Below are 18349 nucleotides of genomic sequence, written 5' to 3' on the forward strand. Positions count from 1 at the left end.
CCGAGGGCAATGCGGACTAAAACTAAAGTAATTAAAATTTTCCCTGAATTAACACAGAAAAATAGTTAAGTAAGTTTCGAAACAAGTGTTATTTACTTGAAGGGTCTCGAGGAAGGGGAGGGGAGGGGACACGGCAAGTTTAGGAAAATAGACAATTCAATGCAGAATTCATGAATGCTTTCTAGACATGTAACAAATAAAAAATTTCATTTGATTTTATCAATTTTCATCCTATGTTTTGAACGTTTTAATTTGACCTACTTCTGTAAACTGTATACATCTTTACATCTTTACAGTACAGTGCACGGTTTACAATGCACATTTCACAGTGTAAAATCGTTCAAATTGTACAGAAAACATGTTGTAGGTTCTGTCTGGCGGCAAAGCAGTCAATGATACTAACAGATATGCAATAGGGAATATATTCACAAAGTTTTAAAAAAATTGTTGGATTTTTCAAACCATAAAGTTTTCTTTTTTGGTGTTTGAGCATAACATTAATAGTAGACTTGTCAATTTTGATATAAAATCTAACCAACCACCCACCATCAAAAATTAACGCTTTCATTTTCAAAAATTTCTCTTATTCTGTTTGAAAATCCATTGTATCCTTTCAATTTTGTTTCTTGTGAAAGAAAATCAATAAAAAATCTTTTCTCTGAAAATTTGAAAAATGTAATAAATCAAGGAAAACGATGGAACAGGGTTCACTTGCTTAAATTTAATATAATTGTATATTACATATCAAAATTATGAAGGTAAACGTAAATAATAAGCGTATCTGTTTTTCATTTTGAAAAATAATCACTTTTTTAAGGAGTGGTATAATTTTACTAAAATTTTGTAGAAATGCAGAAAGTTTTTTAAAGATTTATAATTCTTTAAGATTGCTATGTTGTAGAATAACTTGAATATGTTATGAATGATATAGGAATTTTGAATAACGGAGAGATGCATCTAACCCAGGTATGTATTCTGATCCTATTTTTATCATTTTCCTACATATCAAATATCTTATTTGAATTGACCAAATCCATCAGACCAAGGAATAAAGTAAGACCTATCATACTGCATAGTCTGAGTGATATAAATAAAGTTCAGCCTGGGCATCCCTGAATTTGTTTACGTTTCTCCCAGAAACTGCAGTACATTTTATCTGAGAACATAGCTGGTATATTTCTTTCCCCAGTCGTAATTAATCATCCTCTTAGAAGGGAAGTGGACGTAATTTCTACTCATCCCAAATAGATTATCAAGTACAATAGATGGCAACAGAGAAATGAACCAATTATACACGACGTCACAAGTGTCAAATATAACAAGAAAAATTGAATTTTCTCATATTAGTTGACATGTTTTTCAAGATTAAATCAAAAAGTGTAAAAACAGAAAATAAAGAATACATTTAATTGCCCTTATTTTACTGTAAGATAAGCACTTTATTCTAGAACTTTCACTATTATTTTCACAATTTTGTCGAACACAAAAACTGAATTGACAATTGTGACGTCAGAATACAACTGTACTGAGAGTGTACAAATTCTACGCTGCCATCTTTTGTACTAGAATCTATTTGACTGGATTTTAAGAGATATCATTTTTGAAGAAAACATTATTATTATTTTTGAATTAGAGGGTTATTATATTATTATAAAGATTTATTATCACACAAAGATATACAATACACATACAAATTCAAATGGTGTAGTTTATAGGAATTGAGTCTTTGCCACAAACTCGGATTTTCCCATCCCTATATCTTGTTAACCTGAGGGAAAAAAACCTTTGCTGTTTCAAACTTGGTTTGTTGGTCTTGAAGAATTCATAGTTTGAAATATCTGAGGTCTACGACATTTTGTTGAAAAGATTTAGAGATTAGAAAATCAGAGTTTGTGGCAAAAACTCAATTCCCTTGTTTAGATATTTCGAATATAGTTCTTACAAAAGAAAAAGAATATGCAAAATTATGCACAAATAGGCGACATTGATCATTACTCATTACATAACATATTTAGCATTTCAGTATCACGTAATCATTGAATCCTTCAACATATAAATTATTCATTCTTGTATTTAATAGTTCTTGTATAATCGAAATTTCCCATGCAGGGTACAATGGGACATCAAAATATTTCATTTGTTTCTTAACTTACATTTTACTAAGATCAGATAGATTTACAAAACATCATTTGCAATAGAAAATAAATTTCTGCAAAGAACTGTGTTAAGGCCATTTTTGCATAAATTAGAAAGAAATTTAATGCAACGCTTAAAACTTGCTTCAATAGTCTCATAGAAAGACACACATCTAACATAATGGCTAACATAGTTTTTAAATGTAAACATTGTGAAACACTTTCAATCAAGTACCTATGCGTACATCTAGCTAGGCACATTAAAAATAATTCTAATAGCAGTATTCAATGAGGTATACAATTTTGAAACACATTGGTAACTCAAACTCGTAAGAACTGAATAGTCCGTAAGAACTGAATAGTAAATAGTTCGTAAGAACCTGAATAGTAAATAGTTCGTAAGAACTGAATAGAAAATAGTTCGTAAGAACTGAATTGTTCGTTAGAACTGAATAGTCCGTAAGAACTGAATAGTAAATAGTTCGTAAGAACTGAATAGTAAATAGTTCGTAAGAACTGAATAGAAAATAGTTCGTAAGAACTGAATAGTTCGTTAGAACTGAATAGTTCGTAAGAACTGAATAGTAAATAGTTCGTAAGAACTGAATAGTTCGTTAGAACTGAATAGTTCGTTAGAACTGAATAGTTCGTTAGAACTGAATAGTTCGTAAGAACTGAATAGTAAATAGTTCGTAAGAACTGAATAGTTCGTAAGAACTGAATAGTTCGTAAGAACTGAATAGGTCGTAAGAACTGAATAGTTCGTAAGAACTGAATAGTTCGTAAAAACTGAATAGTCCGTAAGAACTGAATAGTAAATAGTTCGTAAGAACTGAATAGTAAATAGTTCGTAAGAACTGAATAGTAAATAGTTCGTAAGAACTGAATAGTAAATAGTTCGTAAGAACTGAATAGTAAATAGTTCGTAAGAACTGAATNGACTAGTTAGTAAAAGTTGCGTAGTTCGTAAGAACTGAATAGTTCGTATGAACTGAATAGTTCGTATGAACTGAATAGTTAGTAAGAGTTGCGTAGTTCGTAAGAACTGAATAGGTTCATTCCAGACTGCAATATATTTTGCAAAAAATGTAAAACTCTTTGTTGTTTGGATCATCCATCAACAACAAATTATAAATCTAGATATATATGTTAAGGTGAAGGGTGTGCTCTCTGTGAGACCGAACCTGAATTATCTGGATAAATCAGATAAACGTGCTAAGGTTGAAGGTATTAATCCATTAGTATTTCTTATTCATCAAAATTGCAACAGTATTTTAGTTCTCTTGATTGGCTCTATTGTTAACTCTTAAAGGGACTGTAAGCGAAATTTCAAGTGTCCCTGTATCCAAAGATGGATTTCCCATATTTAAAACAGTACTCATAAAATCTTTGTTTGATCAATTATGAAAATGAAAAAGATGATGTTTTGTTTGTTCAAGCTGTTTATTCTACTTTGTTGATTCTCTTCATCCTCTTATTAACCATGTTGAGTAATGCACTCAATATGATAAGTAGAATCTGTGATTGGCGGTCTGGCAATAATGTCGGATGTCCGACGTAATGACAAGAATCTTAGTCCATTGAACTTGATCCTTAAGATAGCAGTTTCATTTTTGTAAATTTTCACGCTTTACATTATCCGCGGAAGGTCTTTACGAATCATAAGCCCACATTAAACTTGAGAATTAGTAACGTCATTTCGAAAGTTGTCATGTGGTAGTAGGACATTCCTAAAAGTCTGATTTGATTTGATTTGATTTGATTTGATTTGATTTGATTTGATTTGATTTGATTTGATTTGATTTGATTTGATTTGATTTGATTGATTTGATTTGATTTGATTTGATTTGATTTGATTTGATTTGATTTGATTTGATTTGATTTGATTTGATTTGATTTGATTTGATTTGATTTGTGCATCAATAGAGAAATTTACAGAGAAGAACATTTTATTCTTAGAAAAACACGACGTTATCTTCCACATGGAGGGTCACTAAATATTGCGTTTACATTCCCTTTAAGCCAGGACAATTCAATCTAACGCTAAACAAAATAATAATATTAATGGCGGGGATTGTTTTCTAGAACATGATTGTTCTAACATGAGAATGTATTAGGATTTTTCCAACCTTCAAAGTGGAATCTAACAAAGCGCTTATCCAAAATCGATTCGCAGCTCAAACATTTTTAAGTCAAAGGCTACAAATCAGTTCTGTTGACGCTGTTGGCTCTGTCATATGATTTTTTTTATAATTTTCTCTGCAAATTGCTGTGAGTAGGGTTGTGAAGAAAACCCTTTTCCTGACATCTTGATATACTTTAGAATTTTAGAATTCTTAAAATTTTATTCTCTAGCGTAAATGATATATTTATTTATTAATATGCATCACTGACCTCTTTGTTTTAATAATTAACGTGTTCTCTTAATTACTTAATTTCTTGAAACCATGTAAATAGAATGACTATAATCAACGTACTTTTACTGATTTTATCTTTTAATTTGAAAAATGCAATTTTCTTTAAATTAAATTGCTTTATTACTAGAGCAATAAGTTAATTATGAATTAACTAAAACTGAAATGAAAAATCTGTTGTTTATTTTAGGCAGCTTAAAAAAATGATTTTTCTTTTTGTTGTTCTTTAAGATTCAATAATTTCTTTTACTTATTTTTCTAAAAAATATTTTTGCTTTAATTATAAAGTCCTCACCAGAAAGACCCGGAATTAATCGACATTTATTCAGAAAACTTGATATATATATATATATATCTCATTTTGTAAAATTAGATTATTACTGTATAGAATTTTTATGTTTTCCAGAAAGAATTGCGCGGAATTAAATGGCTCGCAATTGCGTGCAAGTAAAATCCACTTGCGTTGGAAAATGGAAACCCTACGGGGGAAAGGGGTTATGTACATACTGAGACATATATTGACTGCTCAGGAACTGGTTTAAGTAAAACAAACAACAATTAATAAAACATGCCCGGCCATCTTTACCTGCCGAGGAAAGTCAACAATATTTGTTATTGTTTTTATAAAAATAGTTCCTACAATTAGTCCAAATAGTTAAGAGTGAAATATATCTTTATGTTGAATCTGTTTCTATTTCTAAATTGGTCTCAGTATCAAAGTAACCCTCCACACAGAGAAGTCAATGCTCGATATACAACGATACCCTCAATCGCGTTGGCTGATTAAGTATAAATTAGATATCATTATTATCAATGTTTATGAAAGCCATTTTTTATAATTGTGTTTTCTCTTCACAAGTGGCTTTGCATTTATGTTGCTGGAAAACATAGGAATTAAACACTTATTAATCCTGAACAAAACTACAACCTCTTCCACATTATTGTTCAGATAAAGGGTTCAAAGGTACAGTTGTGAATCGGGCATTGCCATCTTCGCATGAAGGGTCACTTGAAATTACGCTTACAGTCCCTTTAAATATATTTTTTAGGGAGAACTGTAGACCCTGACGATCCTGAAACAGAGAGCAAGGTTGGAAAATATTCTTTTTATGCAGTGGGACCCATTAAACTATGGAGTAGAAAGCCGACTGTAAGACCCTCATAAGAAATAGTCCAATGAAAGTAGAACACAACAATCGTGGACCACGTACAAAGACCCAATTCACTTATAAAGTTGATTTTCTTTGTACAACATCAAATAAGCAAGATTGGTTAAAAGTGGCTCGGAAGCCTAACGGGTGATGTTCCCCCCCCCCCCCTTATAGTGAAGTGTTACGGTTGCGGACGTTTAACACAGATTAAGATACCTAAGCTCTTTGAGTTAAAACAGAGGAACTTAAATGGAGCCTAATCATTAGGGATTAAGGATTGATCGTGATTATTATTATATGAACTTGAATCCAAAACTAAAAAAAAATCATTATTATTATTATTATAGCCTGAAGCTGTGACGGTGAAGTTTAGTAAAGGAGAAAATGATAGATCCTTGAAATGGAAGGAGAAGAGCTATTCAACCATGATAAAGAGAGAGGAAGAGGAACCCTGGATAGATATGAAGTTTAACCAGGTAAACCGAGGCATCACAGACAAACAGATGATTTTCTGTGTAATAAAGGGACTAGACTTTATTTCATTTATAAGTAACCATTAACAGTGGCTTGTATGATAAAACAATGGCACTATTTAAACATAAATGAATGAAGAGTGTTAATTGTCGTTGCTGCAAAAGTCATTTTTACAGAGAAGTTGCAATTAAAATAATTAAATTTTAAGCGAAAAAAAAATATATTTCGCCTATCCTTGATCAGAAAGGTTTATAGGGTTCCGTTTTAAATCGTACATTTTACTCTATAAATGGAGGTTCACTTTTCTACACTTCTGCGACACATTCACAATGTACTAAATTCTTTATGAATATAACATTTAAACCTTGATTACAGCGCCAATAATTTATTTTGTTTCTTTGACACAAAGTGTAACAATATTTCTTTTAAATTATTTGTTTTTGAAGCCACACTGCCCTTTGTCAATTGAAGAAAACAAAGTCGATACGTTTTTTGACACAGATTTAAATCTATAGCGGTCATTTCATTGTTTCATTTCGATATTAATAGAAAGGGTGCATAGTTCACACCAATCCAAATAACTTATTTTGGCGCTTAAAACTTGGTACACAAGACCGGCCGGTACAAGTAAATGCTCACGTATACCTGTCCTAATCATTCAACGATTAGACTAGTATGGGTGGTAAAATTAAAGGGACTGTAATCGTAATTTCAAGTGACCCTTCGTGTACTATTCACATAGTACCTTTAAAAGCTTTGTCAGATTAGGTATGAAATATATATAAATGTTCATAATTTTGAAAAAGAAAAAAAATATTATTTCCAATTTTCGTTTTTCCAGAAAAATAACTTTATCATTTCTACTGCAGAAAAATATATAAGAATTATCAGAATTACACCTTATTAAACATAGAAAAGCGACAAAAGATAAAGGTTTCAACAGAACCGTTTTAAATTGGACATTGTCATTTTTGTATGGAGTATCACTTGAAATTACGATTTCAATCCCTTAAAGAAATTAAATTATTTTCTAACATATCATTTATTTATTTAGGTGCGGAGTCGGAGATGGGACGATGAAAGCCAGAACTTGTTCTGTGAGAAGATGGAGGAAAATATAGACCTTGATCTACCTTCAAACCAATATTTAAACAAGTTCAAATAAAGTCGAAGAGGAGTGAATTAATCTTCAACATTTTTATACCATTTATATACATGAGATTTCGTGCAGAATTATTTATATTTTCAGAAAATCTTGTCATAAATGCCGGGATGGCAGAGTTCAGAGCACAGGTCTATACTTGTGAACTCTGTGGTGAGGATGGATTTAAAGAGGAGGATCTAAGGTTTTTAAAAAATGGTGTTAAAAAATATTTTTTTTATTGCTTACTTATTTAGGTCACATATGGTGATTGCTCATGTAGAGGGTAGTCCATCTTGTCCTTTCTGTGATATAAATCTTACTCCTAGTCAACTTCAGGTAATTGAAACTCTTTCTTTATCTTTATAGGAGACACTAATTTCTCAAATATCCTTTCCCTGCAGGGGGAGGGGGTTAATTTCAAGAACTGTCAGGAGGTGTTGAAAATATTTATATTTTTCAACACTTTGCAACTAAAGTGATTAGAATAAAAATATTCAATTAGATATTTCCTGAGTGAGGACAGGTTTTCTATTCTAGATACACGTGAACTCTGATCACCTTGACTTCCTAACCCCTGAGAGTGAGGATGGTCACTACCTGGAGAATGTTTCTGAGTTTGGTTCTCTGTGGGACCTGGAGAAATCAGCTGAGAGAGGATTAACTGCAGGAACCATCTCATTCCCTTAGTCGTAGCTTATCATTAGATTATTATTTTATTTTCTCATTTTAAAGGGGTTGTTGTAACTTCAAGTGGCCCTCAATTTACCAAGGGGTGTGTTAGATCCACAACGGTACCCTTTAAACCTTCATCTTATCAATAAAGATATTGTCTGTAAAGTATTAAATTCTGACATTTTCTGCAAGTAGAAACTTGCAAGTGACTTTTATAGAAAACCACCATTGAGAATTAACAGTTCTTAAAAAGAAAAACATACCTCTTGATTTTTTAACGGACAAAGCTTTTAAGGTACCGTTGTAAATCGGACATGTCGCTTTATGAATAGCGTCACTTTAAAGTTCGTATCTGTCCATTGAAGATCTTCCTGTATTTTTTTTATCTATGTTCAAAATAAAAGAGAAATCTTTAATAATAAATAACGTTTTGTTTTATCCGTTTCTTTTCATTTCCTCGGTTACTCTTTTAATTTAGAAGATGTTCCGAAGATTTCTCGATACATATATTTACAATGCAGAACTCTGCAGGACATCGGAAACCAAAGGATTTAAAATATATTTCAAACCTATTTTCTTCCCTGCAAAAGCAGGTATTAAATTAAAACCTTAAATTTCTCTTCTAAAAGAATTCATTTCCAACAAATTTAGATTCTGGAGCAATATTTATCAGATGTAGGTGGATAAAGTCAACTTTCAATGTACTTTCTATTCTACTTTTTTTCTCCAAATGAGTTTCGATTATTCAGATGGTTTGGGTTGTTCTCCGGGTACCCCTGGAAACCCATTTATTGAGAGTGATGACGAATCTGATACAGAGGATGATACAACCATTGTCTCTGCCGTAGAGAAACCTTACAAACCTTCTCTGAGTATAAGTTCAAACCATATCTCCGTATCTCCAACCTTATCCTGTGCACCCTCTGGAACAAAAAGATTGAAAAGTGAGGAAGTGAAGTTAGATAAATCAAACCTAAGTCTACCTCTCCGCCGGCAAACAGGTGGCTGTAGCTCAATATCTCGTGTTAACACTGCCCAACCCACTTCTGCTCCTAGTCCTGAGGTTCTACCCTGTCCTATGTGTCCATTTACAGACTCAGATCCAGGTCGTCTAGAGGAACATGTTAACAGGGAACACCTGGACAAGCTTTCTCCTGCTGTACAGGTAGACAGGACAGGACAGGACAGGACAGGACAGGACAGGAGAGGACAGGACAGGACAGGACAGGACAGGACAGGACATAGACTATTGTATATATCCAGCTGTAACGATTCCGTTGAACCAAAACCTTAATTTTTCGAGAGAAATAAAGGTAAAAAAAAATTAGTATAAAACGTCTCACAGTGTGAATTTATGTTTTAAATGATCGAAATAACATCTTAGTAATTCTTTGTAAACGCTCAATTTTGCTACTTTTTAGTTTATATCACAACTAGCTGAAAAGCTCGGCGTTGCCAGTGGAATTTTTTTTAAATTTTCGATTTTTTTTAGCTTATAACAACCTCCGGCTACCCATGAATGTCCACAAAAAATTCAGCCCATTCGGTCCAGCCGTTTGGTCGGCTATACGCAACATATATGTGAATGTCTTGTTTTATTATATAGAATAGCTGAGTACCATTTAGGCTGAGAGACATCAATGCCCTCTCTGTAGTTCAAGTTTCCTAACTCCGGGTGCATTGGAGACACACTTCTCCTCACTACACACTGATCTTTCTCCGGTAGGATACTGAACCTTCACATTCAAACAGAATTTCCTTACTTTGAACTTTAAGCTCAACTTTTATAAATTAAACTGTCAATATTCAATGCTTGAATCGTCTATATCTGAAAATATTAAAATAATCAAGATTTTTGTGTTAAAAATCCGTCAGCATTTGTTTGATGGCCTGTGGGTTCTTGAATTACCATAAATTCTTTATTTAAGGTAAAGAGCAAAGTTACGGATCCTAACGGAAACTATACCTGTCCTGTTTGCGGAGAAACAAGCTGGAACTCCAAGCTTCTCCAGGTACCCACGCAAACCCGATTGTACGTTGACATCTAACCCCACCAGAAATCCACCATCTGTTTGCAGAAAAATCTGCAATAGTGTCCTAAAGATTGCGAAAGCATTGAACAATGAAAATCTTTAAAAAGATGTTAATAAATTCTCCATACATAAAGATGACCCCAAAGAAGTTTTATTGACGTTCGAAATTGATAATTTGTGGCTCCAACAAATTTTGATAAAAATCCCCCAATAAAATCATAAATCCGTGAACTTTTTCATTTTTATCAACCTAGAGTGTACGAAAAATAAGTCAGAAACAAAAAAGATTATTACCGGAAGTGTCGCCTAACCCTAGTATATATTTTTGTTCTTGTCATTTAGTTGGTTTGCATTGGTTCAAGGGAAGATTATGGTCGTTCAGAGTTTTAGGATGGGGCTGCAAAAAAGATTTATTTACATTTTTATTAAAATTCACAAGTTAGAACCGAAAAATCTGCACAAAAAAATATTAATGGGCGTTGTTTTATTATGTACGGAGATAAATGGTTTCCGTTAATGCATTAAAAGGCTTGAAAGAGTAGCACAACGTGCACTAGAAATATAATTTAGTAAAAATCCAAATCTTTCTTGTCACTTTACTGCCTGCTAACTTGAAGTTTAAAGAATTTAAGTGGTTTGATAATATTAAAATGGTTTACGGAGAAACTTTGTAATAGTTTTAAACAATTTCCCCAGTTTAAAATAAAATAATTTGAATAGATAAATACTGAATATATTTTGCTAGGTCCATGTTGACGCACATTTCTCTAGTCCTGGACCCAGTAAACCTTCTCAGGTAAATATATTTCTCTAGTCCTGGACCCAGTAAACCTTCTCAGGTAAACATATTTCTCTAGTTCTGGACCGAGTAAACCTTCTCAGGTAAATATATTTCTCTAGTTCTGGACCCAGTAAACCTTCTCAGGTAAATATATTTCTCTAGTCCTGGACCCAGTAAACCTTCTCAGGTAAATATATTTCTCTAGTCCTGGTGGACCCAGTAAACCCTCTCAGGTAAATATATTTTTCTAGTCCTGGTGGACCCAGTAAACCTTCTCAGGTTAATATATTTCTCTAGTCCTGGTGGACCCAGTAAACCTTCTCAGGTAAATATATGTATATAAAGTAGTAATCTCTGTTTGTTTGTTTGTATATCCGATGAAAACTGAGGAACCCCTTTACCAATATGAATCAAATTTTGTAGAACCAAGAGGATCTTCCCAGTTTAGGTTAAAAATTCTAAGTTGAGTAGTATGATTTTCATAGCTTAATTTCAATTATCAGGCAAAGCTGGGAACCCGAGCTAGTGCTTAATAAAACAAGGGAAATGTGGACAATGGTATCAGTCCAGGTTTAGATAAAGTAAAGTGGGTGGATACATGAAAACAATCTCTATCCCGCCAACCTTAAATCCATTAAACGGTTACACGGTTATAAATATGAATAAAGCAACTGTGGTTTGCAAAATTTGACTTTGTAAGCCAACTACCTCTACCATTGCAAACTAATTTAATTTACCGACATTTTAAATATCTTTAGACTTGTAATAGAAAAAGTACTGCGTAGTGCTTGTTGTTACGTTGCTTTATGTTGAAACTAATCTGAAAAAGTTATATTTAAATATTTAATTTCTAGGACCCAATATCTGACCAAATACTGGCTGAGGAACTGGATAGAAGAGAGAAAGCAAGACAAAAATATAAAGAAGAAAAAGAATTTCAAAATCTTAGGGTAAGAACTTTCAGTAGTATTAAGTTTATATTGTTCTTAAATGAATTCTATCGGTAGGACAAAATTATCGTTTTTTAAAATCAAATTCTCACAATTTCTTCCATTGTCTCTACAGCTTGCATTTATTATCCGCAAAAAAATATTAATAGTTTCAGAGAAACCACATGGAATTTAATCATTTTAAATCTTTCTCTTTCATTTCTATGTTTAACTATAGTTTTTGTACTTTGTAGGCTCAGTATGGGATGTTTATCTATAGTTTTTGTACTTTGTAGGCTCAGTATGGGATGTTTATCTATAGTTGTTGTACTTTGTAGGCTCAGTATGGGATGTTTATCTATAGTTGTTGTACTTTGTAGGCTCAGTATGGGATGTTCATCTATAGTTGTTGCACTTTGTAGGCTCAGTATGGGATGTTCATCTATAGTTGTTGTACTTTGTAGGCTCAGTATGGGATGTTTATTTATAGTTGTTGTACTTTGTAGGCTCAGTATGGGATGTTTATTTATAGTTGTTGTACTTGTAGGCTCAGTATGGGATGTTTATCTATAGTTGTTGTACTTTGTAGGCTCAGTATGGGATGTTTATCTATAGTTGTTGTACAGGCTCAGTATGGGATGTTTATCTATAGTTGTTGTACTTTGTAGGCTCAGTATGGGATGTTTATCTATAGTTGTTGTACTTTGTAGGCTCAGTATGGGATGTTTATTTATAGTTGTTGTACTTTGTAGGCTCAGTATGTGATGTTTATCTATAGTTGTTGTACTTTGTAGGCTCAGTATGGGATGTTTATTTATAGTTGTTGTACTTGTAGGCTCAGTATGGGATGTTTATCTATAGTTGTTGTACTTGTAGGCTCAGTATGGGATGGATAACGACGGTAATTTCCGCGAGCAGAGCGAGGCGTGTATGATGAAAGCTGTGTCTAAAGGAGAACTCTCGGTTAAGGATTTCTATGAGAAGAAAGCAGATATTGCTGCTAGTGTCAGGTTCTATAGATTTCCATTATATCAGTCATCTGCAGATTATAGACCTTTATTAGGATTGTGCAAAATTTGTGAACTTCATTTTTACCGGTTTTAAATATGGTTTTATGTCCAGTTATTGATCAAGGATACTAAAACTTATTTTTACTCAAGCACAGAAAATCCCTTTTTAAAAACTTATCAAATATTCAACGGAATATTTTTTTACTTTTTACATATCACTTCCGTAAAATATTTTTTTAAAGGTCCGGAGTAGATGATGGCTCTAGTGTTACACATGGAATATCAGAAATTATACATCCTCTCTCCACCAGGTTGGTTTAATACTCTCTTCACCAGGTTGGTTTAATACTCTCTCCACCAGGTTGGTTTAAAACTCTCTCCACCAGGTTGGTTTAATCCTCTCACCAGGTTGGTTTAATACTCTCTCCACCAGGTTGGTTAAATACTCTCTTCACCAGGTTGGTTTAAAACTCTCTCCACCAGGTTGGTTTAATCCTCTCTTCACCAGGTTGGTTTAATACTCTCTCCACCAGGTTGGTTTAATCCTCTCTTCACCAGGTTGGTTTAATACTCTCTCCACCAGGTTGGTTTAATACTCTTTCCACCAGGTTGGTTTAATACTCTCTCCACCAGGTTGGTTTAATACTCTCTCCACCAGGTTGGTTTAATACTCTCTTAACCAGGTTGGTTTAATACTCTCTCTTCCAGGTTGGTTTAATACTCTCTCCACCAGGTTGGTTCAATACTCTCTCCACCAGGTTGATTTAATCCTCTCTCCACCAGGTTAGTTTAATCCTCTCTTCACCAGGTTCGTTCAATTCTCTCTCCACCAGGTTGATTTAATTCTCTCTCCACCAGGTTGTTTTAATCCTCTCCACCAGGTTGGTTTAATCCTCTCTCCACCAGGTTGGTTTATTTCTCTCTCCGCCAGGTTGGTTTAATTCCCTCTTCACCAGGCTGGTTTAATTCTCTCTCCACCAGGTTGGTTAAGTACTCTTAAACTAGCCATACCTAATTGAATTACTATCAATTTTTAAGAAATTTTCTCTCAGGTTTTCCTTTCAATGTTTTTGCTTTGTTTATCTAATTTTCAATCTAACGATTTTCCTGTTGAACAGGAGTATCGGAGTAAGGTTGAGTTGTGTATCTGGAAGGATGGATCACTATTCATCAACATACGGAGATAAGGGTTGGGGTTGCGGATTCAGGTAAACCCGGAGAAGAAAGATTTAAAATGCAATCCTAAATCCCCGGCCGCAACGATCCTCCGCTATATAACTCAGCTTCTTAAAAACTACAGGTTTTTACATTTAATAAAGAATTTTTATATTTTTTTCTACAAGGTGGCATAAAAAAATGTAAACAATTCCTTATTGCATGTAAAAACCAAGAGTTTTAGGGAACCTGTGCTATATAGCTGAGGCTCATTTACTGAATAGTGGATGCTCTTACTGCATAGCAAATCTGGGAGGCTCGTTTCTGCATAGCGGAGGCTCATGGCGCCCGGGGGTTTCCTCCTTCTGTTGATAGGGTCAACATTTATCTTGCTTTTTCATCGTTAAAATTTTGAATTTTTAAATTAATCTTTTAATGATCTTTTCTTCGGCTAGAAATCTGCAGATGCTTCTCTCACATCTACTAAACTCTACAGAGTACCGTGGAGTCCTACTGGAAAATCTCTCCGGAAATCGGAACCTAGTTTCGCAGAATATCTCACTCAACCGGAATCTTGTGGACAGGGTCGGGATGCCGTCAATCCCTAGACTCCAGGAGATATTAGAGCAGGCTTGGCGTGCAGGGTTTGACCGGGCCGGCTGTGAGCAGCTGGGTGGAAAGATTGTGAACACTAGGTATGCAAGTTGAAATTCTTGAAATGCTGAACTTATGCTTGTTTAAGTCTCTAGAAATCCTAAAATTCTGATTTGATTTATTTCAATTCGTCACTGAAAAGTACCCGAAGTTTTTAGTTAAATTTAAACTACAAAGGAACTAAGTCTTTGCCACAAACTCTGTTTTTATAATCCCTATATCTTTGCAATCCAATGTAGTAGACTTAGATATTTCAAACTATGAATCCTGTACGACTAAATTATCTAACATTGAATTTTAAAATGTTTACACAGTTAGGTTGCAAAGATATAAGGATGATCAAATTAGAGTTTGTGGCAAAGACTCAATTTCTTTGACATTCTTCAATTTGAAATGAAAACATATATATCAGACATAATGTAAAATTTACTTTTGTAATATGCTTCCACTAAAAAATTAAAATTTCATAAAATTCTCGCTTTGATTAATTATTCATCAATCTATTTATTTGAAGTATAATTACTTGTCATGAATTTTCACGAGGTACGAATAAGTTATAAAGGCTGGTTATTAAGCTGAATTATAATGCGAAATGTATTTTTATGATGATTGTAATTTGAAATTCATTTTTATTTTCTTCGTTGTACTTTCTTCTATGAAGTCGTATACATATTACCGTCACTTTGACAAATATGGTTGGTTCAATGTTTCAAGGTTTAAGCCGGCGCTCAATTGAAACCGGTTTTTGGCGGATTTGAGACGCGGCTCAAATTCATTAAATTTGGACTCTGTCCTTCTTTTAGATAGGATCGTTAATCGTTTTGGATCGTCTATTTTAGAGTTAATAAAAAAAATTAAGATTTCAAAACTGAAATGTTAAAGTTTCTTTTATTTAACTTTATCTTAAAAAAATATTGATTAAACGATTCAAAAACAATCGTTAAATCAAGTTCGGTTTTCCAGCGTTTTTGTATTATTTTTGCATATATCTTCTGTCAGCGTCAAAATTTGACATGATAATGTTAAGAATAAACAATTCTGAAAAATATTTTCTCGTCTTCTACAATGCCAAACTTTGACCCTGGAAGATAAAAATTAAAAACGATACAAAACGAACCAACTGAAGGCATGTTACTACTTTTAGGAAATGGATCGGAGCTACAGAAATATATACAATCCTCACATACTGTGGGATAGAGGCAGAACTGATAGATTTCCATAAACCTAGTGGAGAACAGGGTACTCATCCTCAGCTGGTTAACTGGGTCAACACATACTATACTCAGGGGTCCGCTAAACCTCCCCTGTATCTTCAGCATCAGGTGTGAAACAGAATATTCATTAATTATCGAACTATAAGAGTTCTACCAAAATGATTGTATTTTAAAATATGTAGAGCTTTAAAGAACCTCAACAGAATTAATCAATAAAATATTTTATGAAACTTGAAGTTAATTTAGCTGTAATAGCACGTGAGCTTTAAAGTTTTGATTGGTTCCCGGATTTTCTCAAAAAATTTAGGATATTTCCAAAATATTTTTTTTAATTGAAAAAAAAAACTAAAATTGAAATCAACTTTATATATTGACTTCTGCTTTGTTTCAAATTTAGCCATTGAAATAAGATAAGTTTAACCACTGAAATAAGATAAGTACAGAAACGTTTCATAAATTTACCTATAACTATTATTTTGGCATGACGTGCTATAAAGTTTTTGGACTCAAATTTTCTCTATATCTTGAAGGTTCTCGCCTTCTCGATAAAGAGAAAATTTCTGTCCAAAAACTTTATAACACTGCGAACCAAAATAACAGTGTTATAAATAATTATTGTAACCCTACTTCTTTTTATGATGAGTTGTTTCTTTTCTCACTCTTGATAGCTAGGATATGAAATCAATTAATAGAAATATTTGTGAAAGAGAATTTATACCTGATAAGTAGAACACAGATTATTTTTCAATTTTATTGCTGTACAAACTGTTTCGTGTTTTTAACACTCCTCTACAGCATGAGTTAGATTAATATGAATTTAGGTATTTAGCCAATCTTTTAAGTAATTCACATAAATCTAATCTGGGATTGGAAACTAGAGAATTCTTAGAATTTAATATATTCGAAAAACCATTTAATATGTTTAGGGACACAGTAGAACTATATGTGGTATTGAGAGAACTGTATCCGGGTTAACTAAACTCCTAGTCCTAGATCCTAGTCATACTTCTAGAGCACTACTAGAGAATCCTCTCAGGATGGTTCGGAAATCCCTGGTTCACCTGAAGAGTGCTCAGTACCAGGTCAGATACAGACGGGAGAGGGGCTGTAAATGATTTTTGTATGAATTGGGTGGGGGGGGGGTTGAAAATTTTATATTAAAAAAGGCAAGGTTTTTTATCCTTTTTGATACTTTCCCCTTTTAAAATCCCCCAATTCAGAGCAAAAATTTCTTTTAAAAATAATGTTGTGCTCCGCGCAAACATCCTTTTAAGCAAAATTATCCCCCATATCCACGATCAATCGAAAGGAGGGGGGAGGGTCATAAATCATGAATCATTCCTATCGTTACAGTGCGAGGACGGAAGAGAAAATATATAACTTTTATTTACAGATCGTAAAAGTGTGTGGGACACTTAGCAAATTAGAGAAAGAAGAGAGAAGAAACAAACCCGTCTCATCAATCCGGATTCCATAGAGAACATTAGAGGAGATTCAACCCCATCTCATCTATCAAGATTCCATAGAGAACATAAAGAGGAGATTCAACCCCGTCTCATCTATCATGATTCCATAGAGAACATATAGAGGAGATTCAACCCCGTCTTATCTATCAGGATTCCAATAGAGAACATTAGAGGAGATACAACCCCGTCTTATCTATCAGGATTCCATAGAGAACTTAAATAGGAGATACAACCCCGTCTCATCTTTCAGGATTCCATAGAGAACATATAGAGGAGATACAACCTTGTCTCATTAATCAGGATTCCATAGAGAACATTTAGAGGAGATACAACCCCATCTCATAAATCAGGATTCCAAAGAGAACATATAGGGTAGTTACAACCCCGTCTCAACTATCAGGATTCCATAGAGAACATATAGAGGAGATACAACCCCGTCTCATCTATCAGGATTCCATAGAGAACATATTAACATTAAACATGCTTTCTCCATGGACCAGAAACGCAGAAGATTTCTCAAAATTTCAAAGACAGGAGAAGATGTCTTTTATGAACGACAAAAGAGAAGAAACCCATATTTCAATTTTTCGTTTCAGATCAGATCAGATTTGCTCGAAAAGATCATTCCAAAGAAACTTTAAGGGGATGCCCTAAAAGGGGCAAAAGGTACATTAGTAAAAGATCTGAAGTCGACTTGTTCTCGATACATGGATTGTACTCACAATCTTATGCTACTTTTCTTTTAAATCCAACTTTTCAAACCACCCATTTAAGTATTTTGTAAACCAAAGGGCATTTAAAGACTTAAGTTAAATTTTATTTAAACAATCGAATTTATATTTTTTAATAATCATATGTAAATCATAAATATCATAGTATCCTTTACAATTTACTATTTAAACAGACTGAGGATTCAATTTTTCACAAATTGAATCCTACCGCGTCTGATAATCAGTTTATCATCGCTGGTATGAGTCTGGAACTTTAGAGAACAATTATCAACCAAACTAAGGTTTCTAGATTTTTAAAAATTTCAGACTCTGGTTCACATTCACACCTATAGTATTAATAGCTATGCGTTTGGTAAAAAACGTTGAATTTTTTTATCATACACTTA

The 18349-nt window shown here is 33.3% G+C and overlaps 2 protein-coding genes across 2 annotated transcripts; both read left to right on the forward strand.

The window, feature by feature from the left end:
- Positions 1–370: 370 nt before the first annotated feature.
- On the forward strand, positions 371–7427 carry LOC111702931 (DNA-directed RNA polymerase III subunit RPC5). The gene is made up of 6 exons (XM_023474745.1): positions 371–412; positions 928–966; positions 3290–3362; positions 5599–5639; positions 6048–6176; positions 7229–7427. Exons 2-6 carry the CDS (start codon positions 952–954, stop codon positions 7337–7339), a joined length of 369 nt encoding a protein of 122 aa, XP_023330513.1. The 5' UTR covers positions 371–412; positions 928–951; the 3' UTR covers positions 7340–7427.
- On the forward strand, positions 7381–18244 carry LOC111702928 (zinc finger with UFM1-specific peptidase domain protein). The gene is made up of 15 exons (XM_023474741.1): positions 7381–7520; positions 7573–7654; positions 7856–7985; positions 8740–9155; positions 9617–9712; positions 9919–10002; positions 10769–10819; positions 11659–11754; positions 12610–12743; positions 12986–13054; positions 13862–13951; positions 14354–14593; positions 15697–15874; positions 16693–16848; positions 17160–18244. The coding sequence occupies exons 1-15, from the start codon at positions 7390–7392 to the stop codon at positions 17241–17243; spliced, it is 2037 nt and encodes a 678-aa protein (XP_023330509.1). The 5' UTR covers positions 7381–7389; the 3' UTR covers positions 17244–18244.
- The last annotated feature ends 105 nt before the right edge of the window (positions 18245–18349 follow it).

This window comes from Eurytemora carolleeae, unplaced genomic scaffold (genome assembly GCF_000591075.1).
Source record: "Eurytemora carolleeae unplaced genomic scaffold, Eaff_2.0 scaffold485, whole genome shotgun sequence".
In the NCBI taxonomy this organism is placed as follows: Eukaryota; Metazoa; Arthropoda; class Copepoda; order Calanoida; family Temoridae; genus Eurytemora; species Eurytemora carolleeae.

Bases quoted from the DNA above. Each gene is read 5' to 3' on its own strand.
- LOC111702931 (XM_023474745.1), top strand. The intron at 3,363-5,598 runs GTATTAATCCAT...TATATTTTTTAG, and splicing joins TAAACGTGCTAAGGTTGAAG to GGAGAACTGTAGACCCTGAC. The intron at 6,177-7,228 runs GTAAACCGAGGC...TTATTTATTTAG, and splicing joins TAGATATGAAGTTTAACCAG to GTGCGGAGTCGGAGATGGGA.
- LOC111702928 (XM_023474741.1), top strand. From the start codon at position 7,390: ATGAGATTTCGTGCAGAATTATTTATATTTTCAGAAAATCTTGTCATA. The intron at 7,655-7,855 runs GTAATTGAAACT...TTTCTATTCTAG, and splicing joins TTACTCCTAGTCAACTTCAG to ATACACGTGAACTCTGATCA. The intron at 10,820-11,658 runs GTAAATATATTT...TTTAATTTCTAG, and splicing joins GACCCAGTAAACCTTCTCAG to GACCCAATATCTGACCAAAT.